The sequence below is a fragment of the Strix aluco genome, chromosome 3 (assembly GCF_031877795.1).
Source record: "Strix aluco isolate bStrAlu1 chromosome 3, bStrAlu1.hap1, whole genome shotgun sequence".
In the NCBI taxonomy this organism is placed as follows: domain Eukaryota; kingdom Metazoa; phylum Chordata; class Aves; order Strigiformes; family Strigidae; genus Strix; species Strix aluco.
Genome location: NC_133933.1, coordinates 106,032,299 through 106,050,725, shown reverse-complemented (window position 1 = coordinate 106,050,725; position 18,427 = coordinate 106,032,299). Strand labels below are relative to the sequence as shown.

General features: G+C 37.0%; 1 protein-coding gene across 1 annotated transcript in view; it reads left to right on the top strand.

Moving 5' to 3' along the window:
• The first annotated feature begins 2,953 nt into the window (after positions 1–2,953).
• The window catches only part of TINAG (tubulointerstitial nephritis antigen), a 48,881-nt gene continuing 33,407 nt past the window's right edge, over positions 2,954–18,427 (top strand). Inside the window, exons 1-5 of the mRNA XM_074820792.1 lie at positions 2,954–3,323; positions 7,618–7,681; positions 8,720–8,809; positions 10,405–10,519; positions 16,401–16,524. Of these exons, the coding sequence (XP_074676893.1) occupies positions 2,954–3,323; positions 7,618–7,681; positions 8,720–8,809; positions 10,405–10,519; positions 16,401–16,524 (763 nt within the window). The remainder of the gene's footprint in view (positions 3,324–7,617; positions 7,682–8,719; positions 8,810–10,404; positions 10,520–16,400; positions 16,525–18,427) is intronic.

Here is an 18,427-nt window from a genome sequence, read left to right as displayed (position 1 = left end):
ATGCACTGACTTGTGTCTACTGGCAAATGACTGAGCTGGTGTCTGGCATACTGGTTTCTTCCTAAACTAACAGAGCTTCACTTCATTTTCCTGGCACAAGGTAGCAGTACAGCAATTGTCCCTCGGTCTGTGCGCAAGGCTTGACCCTGGTCCGCTTGCAGCAGCCAGAGGAAGGGAAGGTGCCACAGTCTTCTGATGGGGTGAGCTCTGCCATCCGTCCTGGGAGTGACCTTCAGTGCTCAGAGCCTTGCTGGCCACTGCTATTGCCTGTATTCTGAAGGTGATTAGAAATGTGATTTTTATGGTGCCCAATAGGCTCATTCAGACAAATCAGGGAGACTTTTGATAGAAAGGCTGTGGAATAATCTTGCTCCAGCTTTCAAGAGATTCTTGGACATTTTAAACTGTTTGTTAATTGTTATTCCACCAAGTGTTCCGTGACATTAGTATTTGAATTCCTGCCAAATGTGTAGATATCAGGTAGTGCTGAAACAGGTACAAGTTGAATATTTTTGTACTTAACTGTGCAGACTAGAACTAGGACTAGGACCCTAACTCAGAAGCTTAGCAGAGCTCTTATGCTTGGAATAGGTTAATCTTCAATAGAGAAAAAGGATCATGTTTAACTGTTTCTAAATAGTTACAGGTAAGTCAATGCGTGCTTTCATACAGTGAACAGAGAGCTATTTTCGCTTACAAAGGAAACTAGTGAAATAAAAATATTTGCTGAACCACAATAGAATATATTCGTGGGTTTTTTTAAGGTTTGAACACATGACAACAGTTGGGAAAAATAGATTTTGTCAACTTTCAGCACAGTTTCTTGTGTCACAAAACAAAGCTGTTTAGAAGCACGAGTTACATTTTCACTTTCCTTTGAAAGAAATCTCATTTTTGTGTAACCTAGCTCACGTCATTTCCAAGCAAATTCCTTGCCTCTGGGTTTATCATCAGCAAGTCTTTAAAGTTGAAAATTCAAAAAAAACCCCAAACAAAGCCAAATGAAACCAGAGGTCTGTAACTTAAAACACAGATGTGCCTGTTCACTTTATCTGACTGGCTGATAACATTTATCACATATGGTAGCTTTTTTTCTTTCTTATGCTTCCAAAGCAAGGGGATAATGTTGTAAAAATATGTCCACAGGTCTGTAATAACAAATAAATTTATGTTTTGCTAATGTCAGTGCAAATTAGGAGTCATTCTCTTAGAACTGATGGAGCTGCATAGACGTAAGGAAAAGAAATGGGTTATCATTTCTATTGAGCACTTCACTTGAGCTTCCATGAACATGTCTTTTCTCATTTTCCTCACTTTATATTTGATGCATTATAGCAGTCAGCGACAGACTTAATGTTGTCCAGACTTTTGTCTCATAAACAACATTTAATAAAAAACACACAGAGCAAATTTGAAGACTAAGATTTATGTCCTATTATGTGATGTACAGTGATTGCATGTTGCTGACCTTGGCCTTTCTATTAACTTCCTCACAGAAGACCGCTTGCAACAGAGCAAAATAAAAATTGTGTGGTCTGATGCAATTTCCCCTCATCTGCAGTTCTTTAGCTGTGGTGGGGACAGAGTGGGAGGCAGGTCCAATAAAAGCACTGCTGGCAAGAAACTGTAGTAAGGACTTGAACATTTGGATTACAAGCCCACATATATATAAACATACACACACATTCTTAAAGTCTCTGCTATTCATGGCAATGCATTTAAACCAGCTGTGCTCCCAGCTGTGCTTTCAAAAGTAGCTGGCCTTTGATGCTATGACTTCCTGCAGCACTGAACAGCCCAGCTGAAGTCACAAAGGGAAAGATTCCCTTCATTCCCTAGAAAACAGTCTGCCATCAACTTCTCCAGGTTTCTCTCATTTACTACAAAATGGAGACAGAAGGATGACCGTTTTTTACCTCTGCTTGTTCAGCTTTGGAGACTTAAATTTTCTTGTAACTGTTCAGATTTGAAACTATAATATTTTTTGCAATTTAGCCTTATGTGCTACCTCTGTTAGAAACTTCAAAGTTCTTTGCTGCTTTTTTCTGAATCTTTTTAGTTTTGGCAACAGTACTGTTCATATTTCTTTAGGTCTGCAGTTCAAAAACTTGGAGATCATAGATCAAGTAGTGAAGGCTTTTAGACTTACCTTTTGAGATCTGCTTTGGTTTTCTTTGTGGTTTTATTAATGCAGCCATTTCCTTTTTAGATAGGAATGAGTATTCATCAGTGGGTATTTATTTTGCTATTTACAATGATTGCCAGGTTCATTTTGACTAAAGAAATGCAAATCTTAAAGAATATCTTTGGGTAATAGTTTATACTGAATCACACCTGATTTTTTCTGAATTTGCCCACAGTAATACAGTGCAAAAGAAAACATATAAAGTTAAGCTAGATCACTGGAAACAAGATTGAAATGGGGGAGCAGGATAAATTTAGTGCAGTGATATAGCCCTGCATATCAGAAAGGAAAAAGTAGATGAAATGCAATCCAAGTGTTGCATAGTTTCCAATCATATGAAGAACTTATTAGTCACAGGTAACTGAAGCTCAAAAGAGAACTTTCTTTGACACCACGTACTCATTCCTCACATTGTTTTGATTTTAGAAAAGTATAGAACTAATACATTGGACCATGTATATTCTATATATTCTGAAAACTTTACTCTAAATTTTCTCACTTGCAAAAGAATGCACTCAGCATTTCATAATGTTGAATACATAGTTGCGGCTCTGTTTCCAGTATCTTTGTATCTTGGGCAAATAAATGAGTTTACAACATGTCTGACTAATAATTAACACATACAAAGTCTTCCTAGAAAACCATAGTCTGCAGCTTTCTGTTCAGATTTCTTTCTGAATACTAACTGACGGTATTACATCTACAGTAAATGAACATTTAATGATAAAGTGAAGCACAGCAACCGTCAAGGCTGCTAGAGGCAGAAGAATGTGGCTGAAAAGTCAGATATTGATCTTATATTGCATTGCAAGTGAAGTTTGGATGGCAAAGCAGCTTGACTCTAGAAGAAATTTCTCCCGAGGACTTTACTCTGTTGAAGATGATGGTTCTGCAAAGTGGAACAGGCTGAAAAGGAGTCTGTATCAGGGAAGGTCCTGCAGGGTACGAGGCTGTTGCACAGGAAGAGATGATGACTGCAGCTTTAACATTGTCTCCAAAGCAGCTATATGTTATTGTGACCAGTTCTGTGCCTCAGGTTCTCCTGGCCCTGTAGACTGTTGTGCTGACTACTGGGATGTCTGTGACCACCCCGTTGAGCCCACCAGGTCCGATGAGCCTTGGCCACCTCCAACATCAGGTAAGTACAGAGAAAATGCTCAGTTGGCATTAGTGCATCACGATAAAAATATACTTGGAAGTAAAATTACTGATTACTCTGTGGAGTTTATACATCCTAAAAATGTGACTAAAGAGATAATAGACAAAGACACTGATTATGAAAATGGAGTAAGAATTATGTTGGCTGTTATTTCTTTGTCTCTAGGGACATATTTTTAGCATAGGTTAGATCATATTCTGTTAGACAGAACCTCTGTCCAACCTGAAACTTCTCAGAGATAGCTTCATTGCATCAAAATTAGTGTAATCTCAACAGTTTCAATAAAACCTCACATATTAACATGAGATGAACAGCAAGCTCTAAATTTTTGTATCCATCAGCAGAAATAAATCGTCAAGAAAACCAAGGGTTATCCTGAATTATATTGCTCTGAGTTACTCTGCAATGGTTTTGATCCAGCATAGCTTTCCCCTGGGACACTATTTTTCCTGCAACAGCTCAGGTGCAGGAATAGGTGAAGGGGTGTGGTTAGAACAAGGATTTCTGACATATGTTATTTTTTACTTATTAGTTTGTAGTGGAATTTCCTCCAGGACTACTCTAAACTCAGTCTATTTTTTTTAGAACTAGAGATTGCAAAATAATGATCTACAAACAGCTGGTCATCTCTTGGCTTCTGCATAGGCCAAATCTCTGCTGTGAGAAAAGTTTAAATTGTGGATTTTATCACTATGTTGCTTCTTGCTATTGGTAGACTAAATACGGCTGAAAATGTGGAGACTGTTCCAAACTTTGAAAAGCCTAAAATCAACAAAAATACTACTGTGACCTTTTAAAATTACCCATTTCTTTGCAATAACCCTGATGCTTACATTCAAGCTCTTCAGGATGCTGTGCTCTTAAGCTAGGCACGCAGCCAAAATCTGATAAGTGGGAGTGACAGAAATTCTGTGAAACAAATTTAGTTTTCCAAAGTGTTTCTAATAATCGAAAAGGATGTTCTATGATTTATGCAAATAAAGACATTTGTTTCATATTTATTTGGTGCAGTGGTGTATATTATTTCTAACAGATCAGGGCAGTGTTGTTGTAAGCTCTAAATAAACGTTTAGCAGCATCTCTGCTCCAGAGCTGTCAGCCTGTGGGTCTAGTTTGACAAACTCCTTCATGGAAACAAATCACTACAAAACCTGTAGCAGTTTGTCATGTGGGCCCTGCTGTAGGTCTACCTCTAAAAGGTAAAAGTGTAACAGAAGGTTTATATAAGGGAATAGGTGAGGGGTAATATTTTTACTGTCTTAATCAAATTTTTTGCATGCGTGTTCACTGTTTTGTACCTTCTGGACTGTACATACCTGCCAGAGGTAGCAATCATATTTATCCTATTCAAGCACCTTTATTTGTCCTATAGGTGAGCTTATATTTTTTTTAATATCTCATCTCAAAGCAAGATCCTGCTTTTCTGATTCTTAAAGTGCTTCCCTGATGGAAAGTCTGCAGCTTTTTAAAATCTGTATTGCGTATTTGTTATGCAAGTAATTTAGAGAGTAAAAGGAGAATAATAAAGCAGCCAAAATACAGCAGGGGAAAAAAAAAGAAACCTCTAAAAGAACTTTCTAGAACTAGAATGTCTGAGGAACAGGGAAGACAAAATATAATTGGAAGGAAAAAATGGAGAAACAAAAAGGACTGAATGCCTGAAGATTAAGCAAATTATGAATCATTTTTAGAAATTACATAAGTATATTAGCTGACTTTTAGTAACTTAGACTACACTCCTGCCTTTGGCTAAGAATTATTTAAAGACTAGAAGATCACATACACCCAAGTACTTTTCACCTGGAAGATTTTGATCCTTTGGTTGCCTGTGGTTTTGCTGTCAGTGCTTCCTGAGTCATATTTCTTTAAATAAACCAATAAACTGAAGTGCTTTACATAGACCAGAATGAGCAGCAATAAAACTGCTCAGCGCTTTATTTTTGGATCCCTGTCTATTCACTGACTTGGTGCACAGCAGCAATAAGCTACGCTGTGACTTCTTTGATGGGTGTGCACCATGCTGAGGGCCAGTCTTGATTTAACTATGTGGAACTGCTTCGATTTTGTCTTTATGAGCCCGGCATTCAATACATTTTGGTGGCTTTTCTGTGTAGTTTCAGAAGAAACTGTGCACATTCCTGCCTTAGATACCTAATAGAAGTTCTGGATTTTTATTATTATTTTAATTTTTGTGATTAGAAGAACTGTTAGAATTTTATTTATTGACTATATTTATTATTTATTTTATCTTTTTGTTTCAATTACTCTGATGGTACAAAAAGCCCTCAGTCAACACACTGGATCTCACCCTGGTGGTGGTATAAAAGTGACAGACAGAGAGTTTGCTAATTGCTTTTATACTACACAGCCAAGATCTGGCCTACAAGTGAGTAAACCTGAAGACATTTTGCTGACAGAAGTACTTACATCAGTACTGGAGGCAAAAGGAGTAAGAGCTGTAAAGGTATAGGGTTGCTGGACTGGGAGGGAAGTCCTCATTTATCAAATACTCTTCCTTGCCATCATGATTTTCACATCATATAATCCCATTCATAAAGTCATCAGGCTGCATGTTCAAATTAAGTAATTTCCCACTTAATATATTAATATTCCAAGCTAATATATTTACAGCCAGACAATCTCACTGTATTCTCATGCAAACAGTGTCTTTTAGCTATCTCTGATCTCTGCCACTGACGCCTCAGGCAACACTCCAGGCCTCCTAAATCTTAGTTTGGCTAGACTAAAGAAACTGTGTAGTCTTAATCTTCAATTCCCTAAGCATACATTAATAGAAAGCTTCTTCTGTACTTGTCCAGGTTTGCATTTTATCTTGGGCATGGGCAGTGAGACCTGTCACTCAGATGCTGCATCAATACTTCCTTCCCCTGATATATTTGAAATATCTTGCTTGATGCCTCCTTCCAGCTACTGTCTGATGCTGACTTTGTGGCAGACTGTGAGAAACTGTGACACTTAAAAAATTTGCTTTGGGTATTCTCTGAAAAATGTCTTAGATCTTAGCAGAGGCAGAATTAGAGCAGACACCTTGGGCTTTAGACTGTTTAGGTAGGATATAACTCACCTACACCTATGCTAGCTAACACAGCCTGCTGTTTAACTAACAGGGAAGGATAGGCACTTATAATTAATTCATCAGCTCTAGTCTACTTCTGTATTTTGTTATGAAATTAGCTATGACTTAGAAGTGCATATTGCTCTTCTGCCAATACAGGAGATCTAGGCAGCTAAGGCATACATTTGTACGACTGGGGACCCAAACTTCAGTCCTTCCCATGAGAGGGGGATGATCTTCCTCACACTTGTGGTTGGAAAAAAAGCATGATATAATACAAATGCAAGTCAACAATATATTAATATGAAATATGGTTTAAGCTTCTTGAAAGTGGAGGAGAAAGGAGAGCTTGGGGGTTCTGGCTCCAAACCCTTTGAGTGGGGGAAGGAATATGAACTCTACCTGTAGGCTCACCAGTGGAGGAACTGTGAGAACAGGCTGGAAAAAAAAGACCCATGTGATAAATGTACAATGTTAATTATAGACTTGATCCAAAGGCCTGCGCAGGCATTCTGCATCTTTCTTTTATTGAAGCTTTGACGATCGAGCGCACCAAAGAAACAGTTTATGTGGAAGAACTTAAAGCACACATAAAGTCTTTTCTCAGTGAAGTGTTATAAAAAAATAAATTAGGAGGGGTGTATTAGTTTGGAAAGATCATCACTCAATTTAGGTTTTATACTGGGTTTTGGGGAGTATATGAAACATACATTTGCCTTGAAATGTAATTGATCTGTCTGTTTTTCAAAGAGGAATTAGACTGGTGAGAAAAAAGAACATATTACAATAGGTTTGGAGTAGTTATTAGTTTTTTAAATTCTATAACTGGAAAAACATTTCTATTTTGATTGCCAATTAGAAAATGACTTTTATTAGAAATGTATTCTTTTTAAGTTTATTACTGGAAAATATCTTTATCTGAAGAATTATTTACATGTAAGAATAATTTTTCAGCGGGTGTTTTGAATCTGTTGCTGATTTTGTTTATTATGAATGATAATGTACATGGTAAAAAAATAAAATACATCAAACTGCCTTCATTTCTTGGAAGAAACTGGAAATAGATTTTGCCAACTGTCAACTAAATAATTTCTGCATACTGCATACAACCAATTAATTCAATAATAACAAGAGTTTTGACTTAATACATTTCAAAAATGATTATTTTTTTCACACATCTCTATGTTATGTTGGCAGGTTGTTATAAAGATGGCCAATATTATGGAGAAGGAACAATAATTAAAGACAACTGCAATTCCTGGTAACGTTTCAGAGAACATCAAATTGAATTTTATTTAGCATATGTCATGAAGCAGGAATTAAGGTAGTGAGCATCCTTAAATTCATATTAAACATGTAATCAAATCAAAAGGACTGGAAGAGTAGTACTGTATTAAGGTATTCTAGAACTAGATTACAGTCAATTTAGAAGAATGGTAGGAGGTCAATGGGCTTTCTAATTGAGATATGAAAATTATGGTATTAAAATCTCCTCCTCACTGGCCTAACTCTGTTCCTGCTCAGTCAGTCTGCTGGCTCTGACCCAAGTCAAAATGGTTTCAGCCTAGATGTGGGCATTGACCAGAACACAGACAAATCAAATATCATTAAAGTTTAGGGAATTATTTTAGAACGTTTTCCTCTGTTTCATTGGCATGAGTGATGAGACTTTACATTACTTCATAAGGGAAGAATATATATATATATGTATATTTATGTAGAAAAGGAATGAACTGTTTGAGCACCTTTTTCTCTGCCCTGGGACAAGAGCAGACAGTGCAGGCAGGGGACTTCTGCTGCCGGCCCTGACAGTCAGCTGCCTGAGCCACCTCCCTGCTTTGCCTCTCCAAAAACCATCCCTTCCCCTCCAACCCCAGGGCAGCCCAGGGGGCTCCAGCAGCACCCAAACAGGGCTGGGGCCCCCACAGCCTTGACTTTAGCCCAGGGCCCTTGAAGCAAGGTGTCTATGGCCACATGGCTCCTTTCTGGGTTTCCAGAGTGAAAGTTTTTCACAACATCTCATTTACAGGATATTGTCTTTTTCCATGGTTTCATCTCACAAAGATAGAAGCAAAATTTTCCAAGTATGACCTTTCCTACAGGCTGTAAACCTTCGCACCTTGTTCCAATTAAGATTCATTAGGTGGTGAAGTGGCAAGAAGTAGCATTATGTTTTCATAAATACTATGCGACATTTATATTGTTTGCACTTTTTTTCTTCATCTTCCTTCTGCTGTTAAAGTGCATATTTTTCCTTTGACAATTCATTTTCTGCTTAGTGGTATTCTTGCCCTTTTAGCAAATGCATCCAAAGTCTCTGGAAGTGTTCAAAAGAAGCATGCCTTGTTCGCCAAGACTTAATTCAGCACATCAATTCTGGAGATTATGGGTGAGAACACTTTTATTTTAAGGTTTCGTTGCAGACCACTTTATTGCTCATTGTATGTATGTGCAAATTACAAGTTATGCAGTCCTCCCCACCCCTTCCTTCCCAATTACATTACATCAGTTTGACAGTAAACATACATCTGTGAAACTTCCCTAAATCTCTAGAAGATTATAGAGTTTTAAATTAAAAGATACTGAAAGTCTCATGCTGGTAAGAGTTGACATTGTAAACATCTATCTAAAACATTCTCCAAATGTAGTACATTTTTTTTTCCCTCACAAAACGCTATTTAGATCATCTTCCCTTATTCTTCACTTTATTTCTTTAGATAGATATTTAAAGTAATTTTTTCTGCTCCCTCAAGAGCATTGTTCCACATAACAGGCCTCTATATAGCATTGGAAAAGGAGACACTGGACCAAATGGAGACAAAGATATCAGAACTTTGTGAGGCTTGGTATATTTTTTGCTACTAGTTCTCATTCCTCCTAGGTAGTGCAGAGGGATTAGGGACACCCCAGTTCCAGAGCTGTGCTTTGGGAACCTGCTGGCCATTTACAGGCAGAGATACAAGTGTTGCCTCTCTAGAAGATGAGGTGCTAAATCCACTAATGAAGCCTGCTCAGATTTCAAGCTGTGACTGAGTGCTGAAACATTTTATACTTCATGAGAGACATTCAAACCAATGGAGTTAGGATAGACAATTAAGTTAGGCACCTGGAGCCCTTCACCTCTCTCTTGTCAGTGGTAAGTGGTAAGGTTTCCCACATGGTGATTAAGCCCACCTGAGATATGACTCAACTTCTGCAGGTATTTGTACTCTTCACTGACTACAGGCAGACCAAGAGCAATGAGGCTTCTCATTTGGGCAGCATGAATCTCACCTCCTTGTTCTTCATACACAAGTAAGAAAGAATCAGGTAGAGAGAATGAATGCTCTTCCCTGTGGTTCAGCTCTTTTACAGTAGTAATAAATTTCCATGTGTTCCAAATGTGTATGGCTGCAAGGTATTTTTTTTTCTGTTGTGCATACAGTTTGCAGGGTTAATGGTACAATCTGAGTCTAGTCTACCTGAGAGTAGGGAAGGAATAATTAAAGAGCCATAGGGAGTCCTTTCTCTCAACTTGGCTATTGGTGTAAAACTCAGGCAGAAGGTGTCAGCTGGAATCTCTGCTGGGTTCAACAGTGTTTCACTGCTGGTGCACCAAAGCCTGGAAGCATTATAACTCACTACATGAAGCTATTAGTTCTCTGTGGGCATCTGGTCTAAAGCATAATTTGAGCATAACTGCAAGACAACAGTAATTGTTATGACTGAACATCTTGTTTTTGCTCATGTCCTCTAGGCTGACACGATGCTGGCCTCAAATCACTACTTTTCATATACTGTTGTGTTGCTCCATCCTACATTTATTTGCAGTGGAAGAGCCCATACTGAATATTTTCTCATGCATATTAAATATAGGTTTTGAAATGTAATTTGAAAGATTTATTTCTGGATATTGCTGTTAGTGGTGCTCTTACAAAGGAACAAGGTGTTAATGTGAGTAGCATCTCTAACCCAGGTTTTGTTTGTTTTCTGTCTGTGAGGAAGATGGAAAGCTGACAACTATAGTCAGTTCTGGGGAATGACAGTGGAAGAAGGTTTCAAAAATCGTCTGGGCACCTTCCCTCCATCTCATACCTTGCTGAATATGAAAGAAGCTCCAGTAAGTGTCATGTACAGTCGTTAATTTTTTAAATAACTTTACCAAATGAAAAAATGAATGTGGACAATTATAAGATGATGATTCAGGGATTTAACACTAAGCGCTTCCATGTTGAAGATGAAGCTCTCACATAGTTCTCCAAACCATAGAGTATATGGTCCTATTGATGGAAATCAAACAAGGAGGAGCAAAAGCAAATGCTAACCATTGGGAAGCTGTGCACCAATATTAACTTATCACAGTAGATCTTTGCTTCTTTAGGATGGTTACATACTATCCTCTCCATTTGTTAGTCATTGCACACATAGCCGTAAGCATAAAAAAATAAATCTGAGCATAGTGCATTAAGGCTAACAATTGAGACTAAACAGCAGTCTTTGAAAGAAGCTCTGAAATCCTATAGGATAAAATAATGTAAAGATGCAGTAGGAGTTCTGACCAAATGGAAAGAAAAATGATGGGGAACATGGCAAAATGAGATGATTCTCTACTAACAGCTTTTTAAACCTCTTGGCCATGGCCATTTTCATGATAGCTAAATTAAATTTCCTGTCATATATTTATGCTCAAATTAGTTCTGCAGCAAAGCAAATATACTTTAAATTATGTAGGTAGGTTAAGGAATTAAAGAGGAAATACGTAGTTATTGAATCCAAAGTAGATTTTCCAATGCATTGGATCAGTTACTTAGTTTCTTTCTTAGAAGATCCAGGATTATGGAAATCATAGACTGAAAACACTACCTTCCTCACCACAGTGAAATTAGAAAAATTGCGAAAATAAGTAGATATATCCAAGGTTTGCAAATGACATTAAATATAGCAGGTTTTAATCTTCTATATAGTTCAGGCAAATGACACTATTATCGATCTGAAGTCAATTGTTGATGTTTCTTGTAAATGTGTATGGCAGAAGGGTTTCCACATCACAGAAGGCCTTGTGGGGACAGCTGTGCAGAGCTACCACTTAACAGCGGATTTTGGAAAGAGGGGGAGGGCCATGTGCCTCTGCAAGAATTTTAATAATCCTAACCCTCTTCCTTGATGCAGACTGGTTCTTCGTCCCACACAAAGTCAGCTTCCTGCACCAGTGTGGTGAGATATTGAGTTGTGGCCCAGATTGGCCAGCTTGCTCAAAATTACACTGTGGAATGTTGTCAGAGCAAGAAGTTGACAGAAATTAAGCTTTGGAGTTTTGCTGCATATGGTTTGCTAGAGTACTCTTCAGAGCCAAAGAAGGATCCATTTCAGTTGAAGATGGCAAGTCAAAATAAGACAATGACATAAAAGCGTTTAGTGCAATAGTTAGTACGTATTTGCCACAAATCACCAGTGAACTGCATTGAGGCTGAAGAGAGTTGTCGTTGGCTTTTTCCTTGAGGAATACATTGTGATGCTTATATAGCAGAAGCAAAAAGTAATTATGTACCTAGCTCAGAGACTGACATCTATATTACCAGATATCTCACTAGGTGAGACAAATCCCACCTAGGAAAACGAGAAAGGGAAGTTTACAAGAAATTCTTTACGATATTTCCTTTTTTTCCATTCAGTTTGGGGTAGCTGGTCCAGCCTATTGAATCACTGTTATTAAGCTTCCTGTAGCTGCTTTTACTGCTGCACTACTTACAGCCTTTTTTCCACCAATGCATTTCTCAGGCATATGTTCCCTATCTGCTATGTTTTTATGAAATCTGAGCTGAAACCCAACTACCTTTGGCCCTGACAGACACCCAAGGATCTTCAATTCTTTCTTCTTCAGAAATCCAGCTTTGCACATTCATGCATTTAGCCCTCAGGAAGTCCTACATGTTGCTGGAAGCACAAGCTTTGCACAGGATTTTAAGAAACCTTTCTCTCTACTTAAAAAAGCTAAAAATATAAAATAATAATGTCTGTATGACTTAGCTTCTGGAGAATTCTTTGAACTTGCAGAAAATTGCTCTGAATTGTACATAAGCGTGTTTCCTACCTATGGCTTCTCTTCAGAATTATTAGACCTTTCTTGCTCTTACCCCAGTGGTTTCTGTCTTAGCTAGTCTTGATGTAAAAATATTTTTCTCTGAAGCTTCCTGTGAAGCTGAAAATCTCCCTGATTCTGTCCCCTTCTATAGTTTTCTACAAGAATATCATGTCTTTATTGTCCTTGTTCTGCCTTGGGAAATTTCCTATCTTGCACATTTTAATACTTCACAAAAACATACAAAAAAAATGGTCTTCTTCACTCATAGCCAGTTCCATATCTACCAACCCTGCATGATCCAGCAATTTCATAGCATGGATTGAGCTCACCAGGGGTACATAGACATATTCTTCTATTTGGCAAGCAAATAGTAGCCATGGAGTTAAATTCCAGGCACTTTTAAAGATAAGTATTTTCCCAGATTTTCCGAGACATTTGCCCCTGCTTTGCCTTCCATGAATAATTTTCTGTCGCTGATATTTTGTGAAGCATACTAACACATTTACAAAGTCCTAAGTGATAAAAACAAGTGAGTTTTCATGACAGTGTTTCCATTAAGCTTTACCTGTAACTAGGTGACAGTTCACAAGACAGTAAAAGGATATGAATGATAAAATTCAGAAATAATGACTGTTTAGTATTTTTCAGAGGCATTCTCCAAACCTTAATGGCTTGACCTTTATGTGGCCTTGTTGAGTACCAATTCACCTGCAGTTACTTACTGTGGATAAATTGTCACTAATTAAATATTCATGCATTCTCTCAGATTATTACTGCCTTTCCCATTTTGCAAGTAAGAAAACTGCAAGTCATTTTCCCAAAGTCATATATTTAGTTGATAAAAATGCTACAACAAGTGTTCAGGAGTTTTTGGCTGTATCTTGTGCTTACCTGATCAAAACTTGGTATCTTTGTTAATGTAGAAAGAAAACCATAGCTACTCATTCATTAAATACAACTTCTTGTTTACTTTAAACAAATACTTATTCGGCATGCTACTGGTCTACTGTTTAGGGAATAAATGACAGTTTCTGGTACCTAAGAGCCTACTGTTCTGATTATTTTCTACTGTCTTTTGGGGATGCTTGACAAAACGTTTTAGTGTAGAAGGGGGTCCTTACTTAATTGCATGGAAAAAAAAATTCAAGAATGTAAAGCCCTTCTGTTAACCACTTTACTTCTGTGGCAGATTCTTAGTTCTCAGCAGTGCTGAAAAGTTTGGTTGTGGAGGAGAGGCTTTTTAGTTGTTTCTTTGACTGACATATCCAACTACAAATATAGCTTCATAACATTGCTTCAAATTAAACGGGGATACTAACAAGGCATCATTTTGTATTAAGTATCAAAGAACTCATAAAGACAATGTGAAGGTATACAAAATACACCAGGTGTTCCACTGATGTATGATTTTTCATAGTAAAAATGCTCAGGAGTTTTAGATCTCCCTTTCGCAGACTGAAGGTCATGCATGTCCATTTTGTCTTCACGAAGCAAGTGGTGTCCAGAACCTTTTCCCTACATTAAAAAAAATATTGCTTTCCCTCAGAAAAACTATTTCCACATTTGCAAATTCAGTAATCTTCAGCCTTTTTTCTCTGATGGGCCATCTAGTTTTTCTGAAGAAGTCATAGCTGAAATACAAGTGTTTGTATCCACTTACCTTCCTGCTTTGGCCAGACTGCTAGCTTCACTGCAGAGAATACATATGAAGGTTTAAAAATAATTTGCCAGTCATTTTGCTGATTACATTGTGCTGTCTGATGCTGGTCCATGGGACATATGTTGAGAAACAATTTTCTAGACTTACTATTTGACACAGAACAGCAGTGTTTCTTAATATCAGGGTAGCAATTTCTGAGACAAAAAGCTAATGTTTCTGGCTGCAAGTCAATCCTGCATTTCTAAATGACAAGGCTGAGTGTTAATGAGGTATTTGCTCTGGGATTTACAGTATGAGGCTATTAAATACATTGGCAGTAATTTAGGAATACGTAAAGTAACACATTGTCTCAGACCAAAGATGTCTTTAGAATTTTGCTTTTCTCAACTGCCTCATTTGTAGCATTGTAAATGGTCATTACCCTCATAAGTGTGGTAAATAACCTTTGCCAAAGTTTGCTTGTTTCATTGTTGATAATGAGCAGTCTTATCATGTAAAAGAAACACTATTTGTCTGGGATTTTGCCTATATGATTCATCTTCAAAGTAAATCTTGCACATGTTCTTGCTCATTAATAATGAACATCATGATAATTTCACAAGATATTCTTTAATTTAGCTGTTGCTCTCTGTGTGTCATTTGAGGTTGCAAGTCCTAACAAGGTTGTAACAAGCTTTTGAAAAAGCAGACTTTTGAAAGTGATTAATAAAAATACTGAGATTAATATTTTAGCAAGATTTAAAAGATTACTGGCTTGCTATGGGTGGAGGTAAGACTTTCAAAAGCACTTAAGTGACTTAACAGCTTGCAGTATACTTTAATGTCAGTTAGGACTCACAGCCTGCATCTAACATAATGAACCTAGAATCACTTGAGAGTTACTGAGTCTGGGCATATGCACAGACTGCAACAATCTGTCTGTTGGGGCTGTATCCTAATCCAATGTCAGATACAGACCTGAGGTACAAGCTTCTTTTTTCCTTACCCACTTCCTCTCAACCATGGGTTTTCTGTGGGAAATCCAGGAGTACAAGCTGGATGGAGGCACTGCTGTTTCCCAGTGTATGCAACAAAGTGATCTGGATACAGCCAAAGTGGTAAAGTTTGGTTCCCCAAGAGTCCTGAAATAGTTTGAAAGAACTGGCCTCAAATATTTAAATCATCTTAGGAAGAGGTATGTAGTCTCATGTCACATAAGCAATTTAGAAAAATGGTACAGCAAAGACACCCAGAATTAGAAGACTAAGTAAATCAAAGTAAAATAAAGGACTTTGGACAGCATAGAAGCCATTGGGCTTGAGGGTATGAGCTTGCTTATAAGAAAGAAGCATCAGGGAACGTTAGGAACAGATTATCATATTTTGTACACTGTATTTTCCTCTGGAATAGATGTTATCAACAGTTATTTGAGACAAACTGATAGCCTGGATGGACTAATACTGCAATTCTGTATGGCCATTCATATTTCCCTGTTCAACATAAGCAATCATTCCATAAAGTTCAACAGTAAAAAAAAAAAAAAGGGTCGATGATTTTGATATGTTGAACACAGAACAGATTATTAGCAATTGGACCAGATGGTTCTTGCATATGCGGATATTTGTGCAAAGCTTGGAGGACATAAATTAAGGCTGAGACATAAAGGTGCCAAAAAAGGCTGTCCAAATGGCTTTAGCAAGCAGACCATGAATTTTCATCAACTCAACATCAGATTGTAAAGCAGAATGAAAATCACTGATTTTTGTTCTGGAATGAGAGTAAGTGCTGGAGATGGAAAAACCTCTGTGTAAAAAACAAATCAATGATACACTCTACTGATGCGTCCCCCATGGTATCTAAAATTTCCTACCTACAGCCACGTGTCAAAGAGAATAGGGTAACAGATATCTAACTTCACTGCTATTTGTAGCAGAAGGCTTTTCTTTCAAAAAATGCCAGCTGGGTCATAATTAACATGTTTCATAGGGAATTGTTGTTTGAGATAATAAGCAGAGAGAAACTGGACAGGTTATTCCAGTTGGCAGTTGCCGAGCTCAGCTTTCCAGCTCAGCTAGTGGAGTGCCAGAACCCCCCTGCTCTCAGGGGGTCCACAGCACCCAGCCACAGGGTAACCATCACAGGGATCTTGAGAAGACACAGGTGCCAATGTTTTAGGTTTCCTCAATTTAAAGACAAAGAATTTTAAAAACTAAATTAGGGTAAAATTTAAGACAAAATTAGGAACTGAAGCATATACAGATCTCCTACATTTTGTTTTAGGGAAACTCACTTCCAGAAGAAAAATTTCCTGCATTTTTTGCAGCCACTTATGCATGGCCTGAGTGGATTCATGATCCTCTGGATCAACGAAACTGTGGAGCGTCCTGGGCTTTTTCAACTGCAAGTAATATTATTATTATTATTTTTTCTTCATTTTAAAAATATTATTGATGTTAATGTGTGATGAAAATCTGTAGTGATTAGTAATGAAGTAATTTCAGCTTGCTTTTCACTTTTTATCAACAAATAGGAACATGTAAAATGGCTACAACTTTCCCTCTAATTTCTCCCAAAGTCTTAAAAAGTCAATCTAAGCTGTAGAGCTTTGTTTGCTTTTCATAAGTTTGTGAAGCATAGGGAGGTTTTTGGTGACAGAAAGTAGAAAATGAGTTGACTAATTCACTTTATCATAACTTGTAGAGTAACTTTTAAAAAACCTGCATCCTCTGCTTGTACAACTATATACTTGAAAGCTTAAAACAAGTGGTTTTATTCTTTTTATATGTATTTATATATTTATGCATTTGCTATTGTCCAACCCTTGTTATTCAAGTAAATCAAGTATAATCTTTTCAATAATTTTCTGAGAAGAAAACCCAGAAACTGGTCAGATATTTGTGGAATAAACTATTTTCAAATTCTCTAAGCAAAGAAATACCAGTAATGCAATTCAACCTCATGTGCTACAATCTCTGGTTTTATGAAAAATGGACAGAACTGTTCATGTCACTTTCTCCAGAGAAGCTACAGTGATCAGTTATGTTCATTTTTCTTATGATGTAATAAATCTCAGTTCATATTGGGATATATAAAGATAGAGAAAAAAATATGCAATCAATCTTTATGATTTGATCCGGCCAGTGGGTTTTCACAGGTGCAGTTTTCTGCAACTGCTTCTTTAAATCACAGCAGTAAGAGCAGGAAAGCAGCATTTAGGTCAGTTAATCCCAGCTCCCTGCCAAAGCCAGACTGAACACTCTCTATTACTAATATGTCTTGTCTAGTGTAGTTTTAAAAGAGAAAACCAAGAGAGTTTCTGACAGCTCTCCTGACAGACTACTACAGAGATGAACAGAGCTCACTGAGGGAAAGCTTTCCACATATTCAATCTAAAGTTTTCCTTTCATAAATGAATCTTTTGATTTTAATTCACGTAATTATTTTCAATGTTAAATATTATGAGATGCCTACCCATGTTGTTTAGTTCCATCTAACATTTTCAGTCTGAATTTTCAATCCTTTTTTGTAAGATTATTCATTGCTCAATGAATAAACAAGCACTGCTGTATCATTTTTTCTCATGAGTAATTCCTATAAGTATTCTAAAACTCTTCAGTAAAGTTTTTACATCTATGAAAATAAATTCATTATCATGTGTCACCTCACAAAAGCATGAAAGACAGTCCTTGTCAGCTGCCATCGGCAGATCCACTCTTCTGAAGTCTCATCCAAAGTTCACTGAAGTTAGTGTTGATTTTGATGGGGCTTTAGATTTTAAGGGATTTAAAAAAATTATTTTCATGTTCAAAAATGAAGGGCTAACAATGATAAAAATACAATTTAAGCACAGGGCTTAATAATTGTTTCATTGTCACTTGTTAAAGAAAGAAGTGGCTTAATTTTACCTACAATTTGGTTAACCTAGTCTGCCTTTAAATCAGTCCGTAAATATATTAGTACTTAGAATTATGACTATCTGCTTGAGTTCAGACATCTAAGGTGTCTATCTCAGAAGAAAAATTTTGTGTGATAAAGGAAGAAGGTCTAATGAATCCCACATTTACACATTAATATAACCGTTTCCAAATATTCTTTCCAGTAAAACTTTCAGTCTTGAACTTTTTTCTTCATAGAACTGTTAATTTTTGTTTTTCTTTTTTCTCAAATAAAGGAAGGAAAGGTAGAAAAGAATGAAAAGAGCAATTTGCATCTTCTGCTGAAGTCAACCAGAGATAAATATGCATTTACAAACATGGTAGAGTCTATCAGAAACAATTATATAAATTCCTATTCTGATACTTAGATAT